The sequence below is a fragment of the Gracilinanus agilis genome, chromosome 4 (assembly GCF_016433145.1).
Source record: "Gracilinanus agilis isolate LMUSP501 chromosome 4, AgileGrace, whole genome shotgun sequence".
Taxonomy (NCBI): Eukaryota; Metazoa; Chordata; class Mammalia; order Didelphimorphia; family Didelphidae; genus Gracilinanus; species Gracilinanus agilis.
Genome location: NC_058133.1, coordinates 134,743,944 through 134,761,434, shown reverse-complemented (window position 1 = coordinate 134,761,434; position 17,491 = coordinate 134,743,944). Strand labels below are relative to the sequence as shown.

General features: G+C 39.0%; 1 protein-coding gene across 1 annotated transcript in view; it reads left to right on the top strand.

Moving 5' to 3' along the window:
• Positions 1-16,603: 16,603 nt before the first annotated feature.
• ENAH (ENAH actin regulator) overlaps positions 16,604-17,491 on the top strand; it is a 186,883-nt gene continuing 185,995 nt past the window's right edge. Inside the window, exons 1-2 of the mRNA XM_044674971.1 lie at positions 16,604-16,681; positions 16,881-17,029. Coding sequence (XP_044530906.1) covers positions 16,604-16,681; positions 16,881-17,029 — 227 coding nt within the window. The remainder of the gene's footprint in view (positions 16,682-16,880; positions 17,030-17,491) is intronic.

The following is a 17,491-nucleotide window of genomic DNA, read 5'->3' as shown; positions in this document are numbered from 1 at the left end:
AAACTGGCCTATAAACTGTTCTTTAAACTTGACATGCCTTCTTCCTCCTTTCCTGTGCTTTTTTTGTACAGGCAGTCCCCAGTGCCTGGAATGCACTCTCCTTACCCCTTCTTGGAATCCTTTCTTTCGTTCTTGGCTCAGTTCAGGAACAACATGTTGTAAGATATCTTTCCTATGTACCTTTCTCACAACTCTCACCTGTGGCTCCAAGAAGCTCTAGCATCTGCAGTCGCAACGCTTCAGTAAAATCTTCTTGGCAGACAGACTAAACCAGGTTGATGATAACCAACAGGCTCAAATGCATTTGTGGGTTAAGAGCATATATACCCCAAACATGGGAAGACTTCCCCAGACAGAATGGATGAATAAGAACAATTTGTTCCAATGGCCATGAAGGTTACTAAAGTAGATGTGCAGAGCTTAACACCTATTCATACAATGCAGATGCCAAGATTATCCACTGCATTCTAGGCTATTGTCAATCATCTTGACTTTTGTCTTGCCATTGGAGTTGGATGACTCTGGAAGAGAGAGTGAGGCCTCACTTAAATCCATTTCATGTTCAAGTCAAGATAGCACCCTGTGATGACATTGGTCTTCTTCTAAAATAAAAGATGAACAACAGTTAGTATTCTTTTCTGAATGATATTACTAGTAAAATATAAGTTCCTTTTTCATTTTTATGTTTATATCTATCCCCAAAACTAGCACAGACCCTTCTTTTTTCGTAGTAGTTATTTAATAAAATGCTCATTGAATTGACTGATGGAAAGAATATACACAGGCTCATGCGCACATGTGTGAGTGCTCATGTGCACACGCGCACACACACACACACACACACACACACACACACACACACCAATATAGGAAAAGAGTCAAGTAAAAGAAAATATGTATTACTTGTAAAAGAACTTTGAAGAAAACTTGCTACTATGTTCTGGGTCCTTGTGAATTTGTATTAAAATGACTAATTCTCCCTATTTCTCCTAGAAAAGTTCAAGCAAAGAACTATTTGAGAGGAGAGAATCAATCATTTTCCTCCTTACTTTATATAAAAAATATGGTCCTTAAAGAGTTAGTTATGAAAAGAATTTCATCTAATATTCAGTATTAGATTTCTGTAATCAAGTTTTATGCATTAGCAAAGATAGAGTCAAATATATTGAATCTCTTCTGCATTGTAGGTTAGGTTCATAAATTTTAATTATTTCTAATATTGTCAATACTTCAAGAGTCTGCAATGTTGTTGGTGTGGGTCGTCTTTCTATTCACATGAATCACAACCCCTCTGTGATTAAGGAGGTCATTTGAGAGAATTGCTACGACAGAAAAATTCACCAACCTGAAGCCAATATGGCGATGAATCTCTCTGAATCTAAGGTGACCATCTGATGATGAGGAATTCATCAAGGGCCCATATGCAAAATCTCTTCTGCTTATTAGAACCTGCCAGAGTTGTGGTTCACTGGTATTACCTTTAAGAAACAAGGATCATCTCCAAGCAAGAGGAAGTATGCTTTAGTGAAGGAATTTTGCCTAGTCCAATTCAATAGGAATTTGTTGACTATATCTCCCATGGCAGGCACTAGGCTAGGCTCTAAGGATAACACAGCAAAGACAAAACAGTATCTTGCCCTCCAGTAGCTCATATCTTACTGGGGAGAACAATATATAAATATTTGAATATTAAAATATAAAGAGAGAATAAATAGACTTCCTAGCTGTGTGACTCTGGCAAGTCACTTAACTCTACCTAGCCCTAGCGCTTCTGTCCTAGAGTTGTTACTAGGACAAAAAATAAGGATAAAAAAAAATGCAAAGCAAATTCTTAGGTAGGGAGAGATTAGGATAGACTTCCTAAAACAGGTGGCAATCAAGCTCTGTTTTGAAGGAAACTAGAGATTCTACAAGGTATGGAAGAGGGAGAGTAATTCAGGTACAGGGCACAACTTGAGCTAAGTCACAGAGGTAGATGGCATGTCAGTATTGGATAATAACTACTTGGCCAATTTGGCTGAAATATATATTAACAGTAAGATGAATTAAAACATCATGAATTGGGAATGGCAAGTAGGATCATTTGACTAGCCCATAGAGTGCATGAATTGAAATGATGTTTTATCATTTGGAAAGTCAGAATGTAAAAAGCTTTAAATGTCTGGGTTGTATTTTTCTAGAGCCAATATAATAGTTCACATTTACATATAATTTTTAAAAGTCTTACCTTCTCTCTTAGAATCAATATTAAGTATCAGTTCCAAGGCAGAAGAGCAGGAAGGGGTAGGCAATTAGGGTCAAGCAACTAGCCCAGGGGCACACAGCCAGGAAGTATTTGAGGTCAAATTTGAACCCAGGACTTCCCATCTTTAGGCCTGGCTCTCTGTCCACTGAGCCACCTAGTTACCCCCATTTATATATTATTTTAAAGTTTGCAAAGTGCTTTACATGTAAAAAGGATGAAGGGACACACTACTTTTAGCAGCTATGACAGTAATAAGAAAAAGAGTAGCAAGAGCCCTATAAAGATAGATAAAAGGACATGTAGTCCCTCTCATAATTGATACAGAGGGACCATCTGGTGCTGTGAAAATAGGTAATAGGTGGTTCCATGTAATGTCATCAAGTATGTTTTAGAGTTTGTGTGATAGCAATAAGCAGGACAGAGGGATCAAAGATGAGAAAGGAGCTCTCAGATGGGGAAGCTCCCTGATTCCCCAATGCTATCACATCAGATTTTCAAAGGGAAATTTAACTTAAAATGGTCGCTTCATGAAGTTTATCCTGGCTTGGTTCTCATGTGCCTCGAGGGCTTATCCCTGTTAGATCTAGGGGTATATTTAAATTATAGCCTAACAGGAACTGGCACACATGCAGAATGTTTCTGACAGTGCCTCCCAAGGCTTGCGATCCTTCTTTCAGAATTGTGATGAAGTAAAATAGAAATGTCTTGGAGAGACTCAAGTATTCATAGATATTCTGTAACTGGTTCTGGTCTGCCAAGGTGGAGAGGAAAAGCCTTATGATTGGCTGTGTAGCTAGGACTGTGGCTACCATTAAAAAGACACTAGCAACCACAGCCTCAGTAATTTTGTCTTCAGCTGTTTCTCTTAGCTTGACTCCTCTGTTATCCAGTGAGAGACAGCCCTACAGAGGAGAGGCTTGAGCCTTCTACTCTTTGAAGTAGGCCTCATGAAATGGGTCTCAGTCTTTTTTCCCTCTGAGTTTGTTCTGTTCCATTTTAGGTAAAGGGATTAGAGACTCTGAAAGACTCTGACCTTGTGAGTTTCAAAAGATTAGGAGAATGAGACTCTGGGCATCCAAGATTCTGGGCATCCCAGGGGCCAGGTTTTGCAGCCAGCTCAGTAGTGATACCCTGAAGGAACAAATAGTAACCTCCAGGAGTGACTTTTGGGACTAATACATAGGTAGTGGACAAAAGGCTCATCCAGAAGTCATGCCTCATCTGGACATGAATTTGGTGGGACAAATTCTACGGTGAGAACTATACTAAGAATAAATAAAATCTCTCTAGAGGCTGAAGAAGAATAGGAGAGAGAGTGCCCCAGGGAGTTAGGGGAAACATTTGTACTTTTGTTATTGCTATGATTTTGAAGTTATCCCTTTCTAAAATTCATTTGATGTTAAATGACAGTGGAACTGGGGTGCTGGCTAGCCATTGGCATTGAAAAACTGGCAGGGGGTGATCAATAGGGGATAAAGCCAATGGCATTTGAAAAGAGACACCTCCAAACCTCTCAGGATAGCTGGCTTGGCTCTGGGAGAGTAAGCTAGAGCATACTCACTACAATGGTATATGTTGCTTTTATGGGCTCTCTTATTTATGGAAAACTTGCATTTGCCTAGAAGTATGATTACAGTACATCTCTTGTTCATGGGAAATCCAAAGAAGATCAATGTCCACCCTTCCCCCATACCATAGTGCCCAGAGAGGCTATGATCATCTCTCCTTCATTTTTAAAGGGATCTCAGCAACTTCTGAGCTTTCCTTTCATTCTCTTCCTAACCCTTTCCAATCCAACTTCTTACCTTACCCTTCAACTGAAACTGCTCTTTACAAAATTACTTATGAACTTAGCTTCTAGATCCAATGTTCTTTTCTCAATCTTCATTCTCCTTGACTTCTCTGCAGCCTTTGACACTGTTGATCATTTTCCCCTCCTTGATATTCTTTCTCCTGGTTTTCCTCCTCTCTATCTGACTGCTCCTTCTCCATCTCTTCTCCTGGATCCTCTTTCAGATCATGCTCTCTAAGATGTCTCTGTAGGTGTCTCTCAGGATTCTGTCCTGGACATGATTCTTTTCTCCCTCTATACTGCTCCACTTGGTGATCTCTCAGCTTCCAGCATTAATTTCCCTCTCTATGCTGAGGATTTTCAGATCTATCCTGCCCCAAACTGTTGACTTCCAGTCTCACATCTCCAAATGCCTTTTCAGACATCTCAAACTGGAAGTCTAGTAGACATCTTAAATTCAATATATTCAAAATAAATCTTTCCCCCTTAATCTTCTTTCTTCCTACCTTCCTTATTCCTGCACAGGGCAACACCATCAAACCAGTCCTTCAGGCTTTCGACTTAGGAGTTCTTCATTGCTTAATTCTTCATTGTTTCTCACCCCCTACCCTCATGTCCAAGTTGCTGCCTGATGGTTTCTTTGTAACATCTCTCTAAAACAACTCTTCTTTCTTCTGATATTGCCACCACTCAAATGTAGGCCCTCTTTGCTTCATGTCTTGATTATTGCAATAGCTTGCTGATGGGTCAGCCTGCCTCAAGTCTCTCCTCACTGTAGTCCATTCAACCACTAATGTGATTTTCCTTTAGGAAAATAACAGGTCTGATCATGTCAACACTCCCCTTTCCCCAACTTAGTAAACTCCAATGGTTCTCTATTGCTCCCTGGAGCTAATAAAAAGTGCCCCATCTGGCATTCAAAGCCCTTTATAACCTAGTCCCCTCTTGCCTTTCCAGTCTTCTTACACCTTATTCTTCCATCCAACGACAGTAGCCTCCTGGCTGTTCCATAAACCAGGCACTCCATCTCTCAACTCTGAGAATTTTCTCTGACTGCCCCTCATGCCTAGAATGCTCTTTCCTCCTCTGCTCTATCTACTGACCTCCCTGACTTTTTCTAAGTCCCAACTAAAATCCTACCTTTTACAGTAAGCCTTCCCCAACCCCTCTTAATCCCAGTGCCTTCTCTCTGTTAATTATTTCCTATTTGACCTGTATATAACTTGCTTTGTATATATATTCATTGATCATCATCTCCTCCATTAGAGTGGACAGAGACTGACTTTTGTCTCTTTTTTTTATCTTCAGTACTTATACTATAGTGCATGGCATATAGTTGGTGTTTAATAAATGTTTACCAATTGATTGATATTCTGTCGGCCCATAATAGGAGTACAGGTAGTCTCCAGTTTTTGTTTATAATTAAACATTGGACATATACGATAACACAAAGGGGGGTGTAATTGAAGAAGAAACAACATACATGAGCACTGGTTGCTTTGCTTGATAAACTGGAAGATCATACCTCCAAGGTCTGGAAGTGAGTGAGTCAGAAGAACAGACCTCCAGAGTTCTGATGTACCTATTCAACCCGGCCTATTCTTCCTTCCCTATGGCACCAAGGTGGAGGCATTCTTTTTTTTCTTTCTTCCTCCAAGGATTCTTTCCCACAACAACAAGTTCCACATCACCAAAGCTGGTGAATTCTGGGAAAGAATCTGCTTGTAATATCCATTTACAGAGTGACATCTCTATGGCAACACTCTCTGGGCAAAAGCCCAGGAGCCAAGTATTCCACATGTATTATCAGATTTGATCTTCAAAACAACCCTATGAAGTAAATGCTATTCCTACCCATCTGCCCTCCCAATTTTATAGATGCAGAAACTGAGGCTTGGGTTAAATGACTTTCCCAGGATTACATATGGTAATAGCAATCTATTAAAAAGCTGAGCAAATCACTGGTAAATAAAAGAATTTACTTAAAGTCTTAGGACAATACCCTAAAGATAACCTCATATTCTTAGCTTTTAAATCTGTGTCAAGAAAGAGAGCAAACAAAAGTTTCACGAGAAAAAATGACACTAATGTACTAATTGAGGGGAAACCATGAGGTTGTTATATACATAAAATAATTATAAAATATAATTATAAATATATTTATGTAAATTATAAATATAAAATTTGTTTTAAATGAGAAGCCAAGAAGACATATGTTATAAAAAAAAATAATAGTAGTAGTCTCTTCTTGATACTGCTATGCTCCTATTCTATAACAGTGCCCAGGCAGGACCCTTAATGGTCAGGTACATGGGTAACCCTTTTGGGTCCCACCAGGGGTTGGATTGATTATTAATATTGAGCTCTATTAGCATTGGATAATGCTTTTATCTGACTGCGTTGCTCCCTCCCCAAGGGCTGTGATGTAATGACCACTCAGGAAGGTACTTAAATAAACTTTATCTATTGATGTTAAATAGGGAAAGGAATAATCAGGAACAGATTAGGGATAGGAGACCCTGTTACTATAGCTATGATCAATAATCCCTCAGGACTGTAGGCTGTTGTTTCAGTTAGCTGGAGCTTGTGGTTTCCCACTCCTCTGGTTCAGCTTGGCCACTGCCAAACCGGGGAGGGCAAACTGCTCAGTTGGTACAGATATTGTGATTTCTCTCAGCTTCTCTATTCTCAGTTTGTGATGTCAGCCTGCACAGCCTTTAGGAAGAAATCCCTTAGGAAATCCACCCTCTTCTTCTTATACCTCCCTTCCTCCCTTCACCCCCTGGGCCCAGATACCTAATAGCTAATGATGATTCAAAACCTAAAGATCTAGGGAGATTCAGAGAGGATCAGTGGTCAAAGCTCAAAGACCAAAGACCTGAGCCTCCAGGACCAAAGACCAAAGACCTCTCCCAGATGGCTGTGAGGTCTCTTTCTCCCCCCTAGGCCAACGAACTTTCTCCTCTCCTAACCACCTCTACGAACATTCCAAGGTCTCCAACTGTCTTCCCCGTCAATCAAGGTGAGACAAACCAACTCTCAGAGTTTGAATATAACACATATAAATATCAATATGAGGAAAATGAATACCTTGACTGAATATGTTCCTTGATTCTTAAAATTAAAATAAGCATATTAGAAGAATTTGGAGAACAGTGACTTCTAAGAAGCTAGTTTGGTCAATATAAAAATAATGAGAAGAGAGAATTTTCTGGAGAAACTTTGAACTTAAATTCTCAACACAACAGAGTAAGAATGGACTCAACCACAGGGAATCATTTCAAAAATACAGCAGTAAGCTAAAATAACTCACTTGACTTTTTCTTAATCAAAAGTAATATCAGGGGGCAGCTGAGAGGCTCCGTGGATTGAGAGCCAGGCCTAGAGATGGGAAGTCCTAGGTTCAAATCTGGCCTCAGATACTTCCTAGCTGTGGGACCCTGGACAAGTCACTCAACCCCCATTGCTTAGCCCTTACAACTCTTCTGCCTTGGAGTCAATATACAGGATTGACTCCAAGACAGAAAGTAAGGGTATAAAAAAATAAACAAATAAATAAAATAAAATAAAAAGTAATAACAATGAAAAAATATTTAATGGATGGGCTATCTCTTCTTGATTCCTTTTGAGGTAATGCTTTTAATTTGAAGCAAGGACAGTGTCTTGTGAGTCTTACTATAGTAGTGATGTATTCTACTAATCCATTAGTATTTTTTCAGTCATTCCTTTTGTGTTCAGTGATAGTTGTTGGTAATTAGGGATGAGAGCTTTGGCTATAGAATACTATAAAGCTAACTGACCCTTATGGAAATTGAACCTATAGACTTGACAACAAAGGAGGAGAAAACTCTTTATTAATTAACATATTAATTAATTTGCTATGTATTAATTAATCTAACTAACTGGTCAAGTTAGGCAATTACATGGTGGGTTTTGAAAGAACAAATAGTTAACAGAAAGATATTTCTTCCGAACTCCAATAATCTTTGGTTCTACCACCTTTAAAACATTTACTCTGTCCTGTTTTAGAAGTTATTTCTGTACATGGGCTATCTTCTCTACTAAACTATAATCCCTTTGAGGTCAAGCATTATATATTTTCCATCTTGGTATCATTTACAATCTCTAGCACAGTGTTCCCCATGTGTTAGTTATGCAATATATTTTGGGGGGAGTAATGGAAGAAGAATGAATGAATGAGGATAATTCAAACCAAATTGCTCACTCTTTCTTCAATGCCATTTTGCCATTCAGCTGGAAAAATGGCTTCAAAATTTTCCTTTCATTTTGCTTGTTTAGACAAAATCCAAGAGAATAACACACTTTAAAAAATCCATTTAAACCCTTCTTGGGTCAGAATCAAAGTTAACACAATTTCAAGATAAATTGAACTTTGATGGGTGGGTAAGAAAAAATTGAAAATACAATAACAGACCTGGTTTGGAAAAACTGTTTTTCCTTTGCTCTATTTTGTCATGAATTGATGTCTTAATAACATCACAAATTGACATAGACAGAAAATAATATAGATGGCATTCTCACTCCACCTGACAACCAACTGCTCTAGAAAAGAGGAGAGAATTTATATAATGTAAAATTCAATAGGGTAGTATAAAACAGCCTTATTCATTCATTCATTCTTCCATTTATTCATTTAAAGAGGTAATTTTAACATTAAGTGCCTACTGTGTGTGACACTATTGCATAAGTTATAAAAAGAAACCTAATCATATTATATTAGAAAGCACCAATGGAATTGGCAATAATTTAATCTAGGAAATTAACACACTATTTTTCATTCATTTGAAGGCATTTATGTAGTTGAATGAATGAATGAAACATTTGTTAAGTTCTTACTAGGAGCAAATCATTGTGCTAAGGACTAGGGCTACAAAAGGGAAAAGTAAGACAGTCCTTGCTTTTAAGTTGCTCACATTCCAATGGGAAAGAGCACATGTGGATAATTTCAGCTGTAAATCAGATGGAAAAGTCCCATGGCCCTTAGGGTTCAGCAGCAAAGCAGATGATAATGTTTCTTCTTTCAAGTCATTTTCACTGATAAAATCCTAAGTTTCTGGTGTTGATAGTGCCTCAAGGACTTTTGATGGCAAGGACTTTCTTTTTTTGTGTCTTCAGTAACTATAGCTACAGCACCTGCAGGAACATTTGCCTAGTTGCTTTCCAGGACATTGGCTATAGGTACTGGGCTGGAAGCATGAATATTCCAAGGACTCTTGGGTTCAGGATCCTAGGCTGTCTCCATCAGAGTCTGAGGGGAGATGTTGGTCAAGGTAATCTAACATAAGCTAACATAAGCTAACATAACATAAGCTAACATAAGCTAACATAAGCTAACATAAGCTAACATAAGCTAACATAAGCTAACATAACATAACATAACATAACATAATATAATATAATATGATATGATATAATATAATATAATATAACACACACACACACACACACACACCCCTTTACCTTCTGTCTTAGACTTGATTCTGTGGCAGAAGAGCAGTAAGGGCTAGGGAACTGGGGTTAAGTGACTTGCCTGGATCACATAGCTGGGGTGTATCTAAGGCCAGATTTGAAAAAATAATTATCTTTTAAAAATGGAAATTAATAATGAATGTTGGAGGGGATGTGGCCAAATTGGAACATTAATGCACTGCTGGTGGAGTTGTGAACTGATCCAACCATTCTGGATGGCAATTTGGAACTATGCTTAAAAGGCTATAAAAGAATGCCTGCCCTTTGATCCAGCCATACCATTGTTGGGTTTGTACCCCAAAGAGATCACAGATAAACAGACTTGCATGAAAATATTTATAGCCACACTTTTGGTGGTGGCAAAAAACTGGAAAATGAGGGTATGTCCTTCAATTGGGGAATGGCTGAACAAATCGTGGTATATGCTGGTGATGGAATACTATTGTGCTCAAAATAAACTGGAGGAATTCCATGTGAACTGGAAAGACCTCTAGGAATTGATGCAGAGTGAAAGGAGCAGAGCCAGAAGAACATTGAACAGAGACTGATACACTGTGGTAAAATCAAATGTAATGGACTTCTATACTGGCAGCAATGCAATGAGCCAGGACAATTCTGAGGTAAAGAACGCTACCCACATTCAGAGGAAGAACTGCAGGAAAGGAAACACAGAAGAAAAACAACTGCTTGAACACATGGGTTGAGGCAGATATGATTGGGGATGTAGACTCAAAACTATCACACCAATGCAACTATCAACAATTTGGAAATAGGTCTTGATCAATGACACATGTTAAAACCAGTAGAAATGCATATCGACCACCGGAGGGGGGTGGTCGGGGGGTGAAGAGGAAAGTAAAAGCATAAATCATGTAACCATGTTAACTTTTCTAAAAAATAAATATTAATAAATGTTAAAAAATGGAAATTAAAATTTTTTTCTTTATTCCCTCCATTATTCTTATCCCAACAGGTCACAAGTATATCTGGGAGAAAAGATAAATATTGTTGTCACCATCTAGATATCTTTCCATTTTATTTCCTTAAATATCACAAGCAAGCAAAAGAAGATAGAGATGGGAGCACTTTTATCTCAGGAAGGATATTGATATATTGGAGAGTGTTCATTGTATCCTGGGCCATCCCCAGTCATACTGAATTTTGTCTTGCCACTGGACTTGAATGACTCTGGAAGAGAGCATGAGACTGATGACTTTGGGCAACTCTGCCTCAGTAAAATCCAATTCAAAATAGATTGAGACACCTTTATCCATACATGATGTCATTGGTTCTCTTCTAAAATGAAGGGCAAGCAACAATTTCTACCTAGACTAGGGCAGTAGCCTTCAGATTAGACTCCCACCTCCAGCCTTGTTCCTCTCTACTATATCTTTCACCCATCTGCTAAACTGACACTGGCATTACCTCTTCCTGAAATTACCTTTTACTTAACTTGGTAGATGCAGAGTGATCCATTTTAAGCTTTTAAGTTTTAAATTTTAATAAAATTTAAGTATATTAAAAGTTTAAAATTGCATTAAGACTTTGGGGATGCCATGTATTTTATATCTGCTTATATATTCATAATAGCTAAACATGTTATATATTTATGTACACAGTATACATATGTATGTATGTATATATACCTAGAATTTATATAGCACTTTAAGGTTTGCTAAGTACTTTAGAAGTATTATCTCATTTTATCCTCATAAACTCACCTCATTCTTGTTTGAGAGATGAGGAAAGCTGATTACTCAGGGTCACATAGCTAAATAAATGTTTAAAGCAGCATTTGAATTCAGGTCTTCTTGATTCCAGGCTTAGGACTGCAGGCCCAACTGCCTTTAATATATGTGTATATGTTGTAGGGCTTTTTCTGATAGAATATAAGCTCTTTGAGGGCAGAAATTGCTTTATTTTCATCTTTACATTCCCAGTTCTTAGAATTGAGCCTGGCACATGATAAGGCTTTTAATAATGTTCCCCAGATTCTCTCATCCTCATCCTCAAAATCTCCTTCCTCTCACTGCTCCCACTTAGTCTCAAAATAGAGCTCCTCTGAGAAGCATTCACAGAGTCAAACATAACATAAACATTGAAATTACTCAGTACAACAACATTCACATCTGAGAGAACCCCCAAGTATGGTATGATGTGTACAATCATACGCCATTAAATAGACTTGCCCCATGCCTGGGATGCCAGAATAATATGAAGAGTACCAGACTGGTTTCCTGGAGAATTGTTTCCTAACTTAATTTGGGCATTGCCCAGTAGGGGAAGAAACTAAATCAGACTTGGTATTAAACAGGGAACTGAAGACATAAAGGGATTATAAAAGAAATCAGGAATCACCATCTCATTAGCATTAGGAGAGAAAATTAAAGTAGAAAAATAGTAGACTTTCGGAAAGAAATATTATTTGCATGTGAGAGATGTCAAATAAAGTATAAGAAGAAGATGCTGAGTGAGATCAATAGCAAAAGCAAAAAAGAAGGGACAGCTGGGTAGCTCAGTAGATAGACAGCCAGGCCAGGAGATGGTAGGTCCTACATTCAAATCTGACCTCAGATACTGTGTGACTCCAGTCAAGTCACTTAACCTCAATTGCCTAGCTCTTACCTTCTTCTGTCTTGAAACTGATATTTAGCACAATTCTAAGATGGGAGGTAAAGGTCTAAAAAAGAGAGAGATTGCCCAGAGCCAAAATTATTCTAAGATGATAAGTTTACAGTGGAATTTGATTTTAAAATGAAGATATCAGATGGGAGGTGAGTATTTTGAAGTTCCATCATGGGTCTTTCACTGATTTTCTGGATGACCTTAGATGCCATGCCTGTATTGCTCTTTTATGTCTAGTTTTATTATTTTATATAAGGAGCAGACAGCCCACAAGTGTAGATCAACCAATTCCTTCTCCAAAATCTGAATTAGAAGTGACCAAAGGGCAGCATTATCATTTATTCACCACCTTCTATGTGCCAGACACTTCAATAGGCTCTGGGGATGTAAAAATAAAAAATGAAACAAATCTCTATTCTCAAGGAGTTTACATTTTTGATGGGTAGCTAAGTAGAGCAATAGATAAATGTGCTAGAATCAGGAAGACTTGAGTTCAAAGCTTGCCACAGTCCCTTACCCTTTTTTATTTTTACATCCCCAGAGCCTATTTACTTCAGTTTCCTAAACTATAAAATGAATAATAATAATAATAATAAGCACCTACTTCTAATAGTTGTGAAGATTAAATAAAATACAGTGCCTGGCATATAGTAAGCACTTTCTAACCCTCTATATTGCAAATGAGGAAATAAAGGCATAGAGATTAAGTGGACTATCCAGGGTAGCACAAATAATAAATATCTGAAGTGAGAGGTCCTTTTGACTCCATAATACCATGCCACCTCTCCAAGAAGAAGAAACCCAGAGGAGAGTATGTCATTCTGGAAGACAGCACAAAGACCATCCTTCCCAGTAAGCGTGTGTGTGTGTGTGTGTGTGTGTGTGTGTGTGTGTTTGCAAAGGCTGGTGGGAGCTCCACTGCTTAAGTCCTGTGGATCACTCTCTCAGAATTAAATTCTCAGAAAGCACTGGCCAGACTAGAATGCATAAGCACATCAAGGGTCAAACATTAGTGTTAAACGTCAAGGCAGTTTAGGAATAAGAGGAGACCCCAGTAGAGCACAAGAATTCATACATAGGAGATGTTTCCAGGGACGTGGAACAATAACTAAGTACTTAAGCAATGACCTGGGACAGTAAGTACAGTAAGTGTGAGGCTCTTTCCTCACCCAAAGATTGACTCTTCCTTGTTGAGAAAAACCTAAAGGGAACAATTAATCAATAACACCACTTATAAGGGATCTTTTCAAAGAAGCCAGATGACCAGTAGTCAGAGAAGTTGTAGAGAGTACTTATTCAGGTTGTAGGATCGTGCTGGGGCTAGTTCTAAATGGCTGTTGGAGAGATGTTCAATTTTCAATATAAACGTTTACACCTTGAAAACTGACAAATATCACAAAGTAAGGTTTGATTTATTGTTTCGCTGTTACAGATTAAATTTAAAAGTATGTTATATAAACTTCTCCCTCTCCCCGCAAAGAGCTGAGTGTTAAACATTTACCATCCCACTTCTTGGTAGGACTAGATGGCTTTGGATGTCTCTTCCATTCATGAGGATTTTATGATCATATTACATTGTGTCTCTCACTTAAATGTGTTCTCTATATATATACAACTCTAGCATGGGTAGAAATATCAAAAGGGTTTATATTTTCATCAATACTGTACACATCATAGGCAATAAATTATACTACTATGTTTTCTTCTCTACTGGGCTAATAGGGTGAATCTACATATGGAAATAATAAACCTTAACAAGGGGGAAACCCTCAGTGTGGAACATGATTGCTAGAGCAATGAGTTGTTATTCAGTCATTTCAGTTGTATCCAACTCTTTGTGACCCCATTTGTGGTTTTCTTCGCAAATATACTAGAGTGGTTTGCCATTTCCTTCTCCAGTTCATTTTATAGATGAGGAAACTGAGGCAAACAGGGTTAAGTGATTTGCCCAGGGTGACGCAGCTGGAAAGTATCTGAGTCCACATTTGAACTGAGATCTTACTGACTCCAAACCCAGTGCTCTATCCACTGAGCCACCAAACTTAGTTTGAAGAATTACCTTCTACATTTAGGAAGCCTTTTTTTTTTTATTTCCCCTTGCTGCTTGTGCCTCTGCCCAAATGACCAGATGTTGTGGGTATCACCGTGAAGGGTTCAGTTAGCCAACGAATTCTTGCCATCTCCTCCCTATCCCAACAATCTCTGGAGATTTAATGAGCCCTACATACTCTGTTTTAACAATTGACTCATTTTTATTTGTTTGTTTTAGCCTAGGGACAATACAGAATGTCCCCAAAGATTTTAGTAGCTTAAAACTACATTAAGGCTTCTGGGACACCCTGTGTAGTGGCCCCTGAGATTTGCCTTGGTCCCTTCTGCTGCTTTATGGAGCCTATATTAAACAAAAAGTCATAGTACAATTATAATAGGTCAGAGCTCCTAGTTAGGAAAGGTCCTAACATTTAGGCAGAGGTTTGGCTCCTTAAACTATTTTAAATGTGTTTAACATTAGTTCAACTGTCCTGGCCTTTTTATAAGGACAAAATTCAGGCTACCAGAAATGTTTAAGTAAAGGAGAAAGTAGAGAGGCAACTAGATGGTTTTTAAAAAAAGAATAATTATTTTTTAAAAAATTTCTCATCAATGATGGCAAACCTATGCCACAGGTGCCAAAGATGGCACACAGAGCACTCTCTGTGGGCACATGGCTGCCCTCCCTCTCCCCCGACCCCCTGGTCATTATTAGAAAGGCAGAGGGACTCAAGCAGGGCTGCTTCCCTCCCCCTCTCCACCATGCCTGATGACATTTTTTCACATCTCTCACCCTATTGTCCAGCAGCCAATGGGAGTGTATAGAGGATAAGGCGGGCAGCTCACAGGCAGCAGAGCTGGAGGAGAATGGAGTGCTCAGATCACTCCCCTCCCCATCTCTATACTCCCAGAGTATATTCTTCACTTCTCCTGCCCCTCCACCCAATAGCCCAATAAGAGTACTTTCTCCCTCCCCTGTGTAGGGTAAAGGGGTGGGGTGGGACATACCTGGTACCTGGTGGGGGGGAAGAGCATGGCATTCAGTTGAGGGGAGGGACAGGACCTGGCACTCCATCTCTAAAAGGTTTGCCATACTGGCCTAGACCTTACTGCTTTCTGCTTTAGAATCAATAGTATCTATTCTAAGCTAGAAGATAAGGGCTAAAAAAAAAAAAGAAGGGGGGCAGCCAGGTAGCTCAGTGGATTGAGAGTCAGGCCTAGAGATGGGAGATCCTAAGTTCAAATCTGGCCTCAGACACTTCCCAGCTGTGTGACCCTGGGCAAGTCACTTGACCCCCATTGCCCTTCCTTACCACTCTTCTACCTATGAGCCAATACACAGAAGTTAAAGGTTTAAAAAAAAAATACCCTACCTGCGAGAGATTTAAATTCTTTAAAAAAAAAAAAAAGAAGAAGAAAGAAGTATCATTTAATATTTTTTAAAATACAGGAAGGAGAAACTAGGCAAACATTCTCAGCAGACATTCTCTTAGAACTTCCCTCACTCCTGGAAGAAGTAGCTTTAGCTTGAGTCTTCCACTCTAATCTTGTAGGGATTCGTGGCCTTCACTGATCACTGCTCCAGTTCTGCTCTACTTTTCCCTCTCACCCATTCCCCTGGTACCATTTATTCTTTCCAGCTGTGCTCCTCAAGTCCTGGGTAGGGGATAGGGAAGTTGACACCACTGATGCTGCTAATGTTGCTGCTCAGCTATTGAAGTTCCCCACTTTCAGTCTTTCTTTCAGAACTCAGGTGTGCCATTTTAAGAACTCCTGGGAGTGACCTAATTCCTCCTTCCTATTCCAAGATTCAGAGTCCCAAATTGCTCTCATGGCTGAGAGAAGAATGCTTGTCTCTCTGAACTACAAATCTCAAGGTGCCAATCAGTTCTCAAATCGTTATTTTATTTTTGTGTGTAACAGGGATGGTCTGGAGAACCCTGATGAGTCCCTTAATCAACTATATGAGATTGTAAATTGACCTTTTGTTAATAGGGGATGCTTTCCTGAGAGACAATTGTTTTCCATCATGTCTGATTCTTTGGAACCCCATTTGGAGATCTCTTGGCAAAGATACTAAGTAGCTTGCCATTTCTTTCTTTAGTTCATTTTACAGATGAGTAAACTGAGGCAAACAGGTTAAATGAGTTGCCCAGGGTCACACAGCTAGGAGGTATATGAAGATGAGTCTTCCTGACTACAGAACCAGCACTCATATCCACTTTACTACCTAAATGCCCTTGTGACCTGGCCACTTGCTGAGAAACAACTATTTTGATTTTTTCAAAAGAAGATATATTGAAATCCCCTAACTGGTCCCCAGTTACTGGGGCTTCTTTGAAGATGATTAGTAATTGAGAGTCACCCTAATACAGACTCTTTAGAAGAACACATTCTCCTCCATTCAGAGGATTTTGCCTATGTCTTCACCCATTTTTGCCTCTGGTTTCCTTAAGCTTTCAAACTGCAATGTACCAAGTGTGAGTGTGGGGGATAAGGTATTCCTTGACTCTGAGACAGGGGTTCCTAGATTTTTCAGATCTTGGCTGTCTTTTTTGTTCTTATATTTCATTTTCTGAGCATAGTTCAGCAATGATCAATCTAGAGAAATGGATATTTCCAGCATTAGAAGTTATTTCTTGATTAACCTGAGTCTGAGAGTTTGGCATGAGTTAACAAAAGAGATTTCCTTGACAGCATACTTCTCAGAGGACAAGATACTTCCAACAACAGGATCCTGAAGCTGGTGGATCAAGCCATGCCATGGCTGGGCTGGAGATCTGGACTTTACCAGTCTTTCATATCATGATAAATGCTGTGACATGCCCAGAAAGTGCAGGTTCCAGGTGAGTGGAAATTAAATGTTTAGGGGTATGACAAAAGATCTTTCTCTCCGGGGGCAGTATAATGAAATGGCCTATCTGGGTGCTTTATTTTTCCTGTTTGTTCATACTGTGTAAATAGAATTTGATACACCTGATCTACATTACCCAGCATCCTTTTAAGTTAAGTTCTCACTTGGTGTCCTTAAGTTTGGGAAATAAATCTGCTGGAAACCCCACCCTCAGGGGGCTCTCTGCTCTAGAGGCTCTGGGCTCTCTCCAGGGTGTGCGGTCTGGGAAGCTTTTCTCTTTTACTGAGTCTATTTTTTCTTTTGCTTCAAGTTATTATTATTAAATCTTATAAAAATTAATGGTTGGAGTATTTGGATATTAATTTTTAATCCTACAATACACAGCTGTCAGCCAGTAAATAGAACTCTGGGGCTTGAAGCAAGAAGACTCAGAGTTCAAACATCACATCTCAAT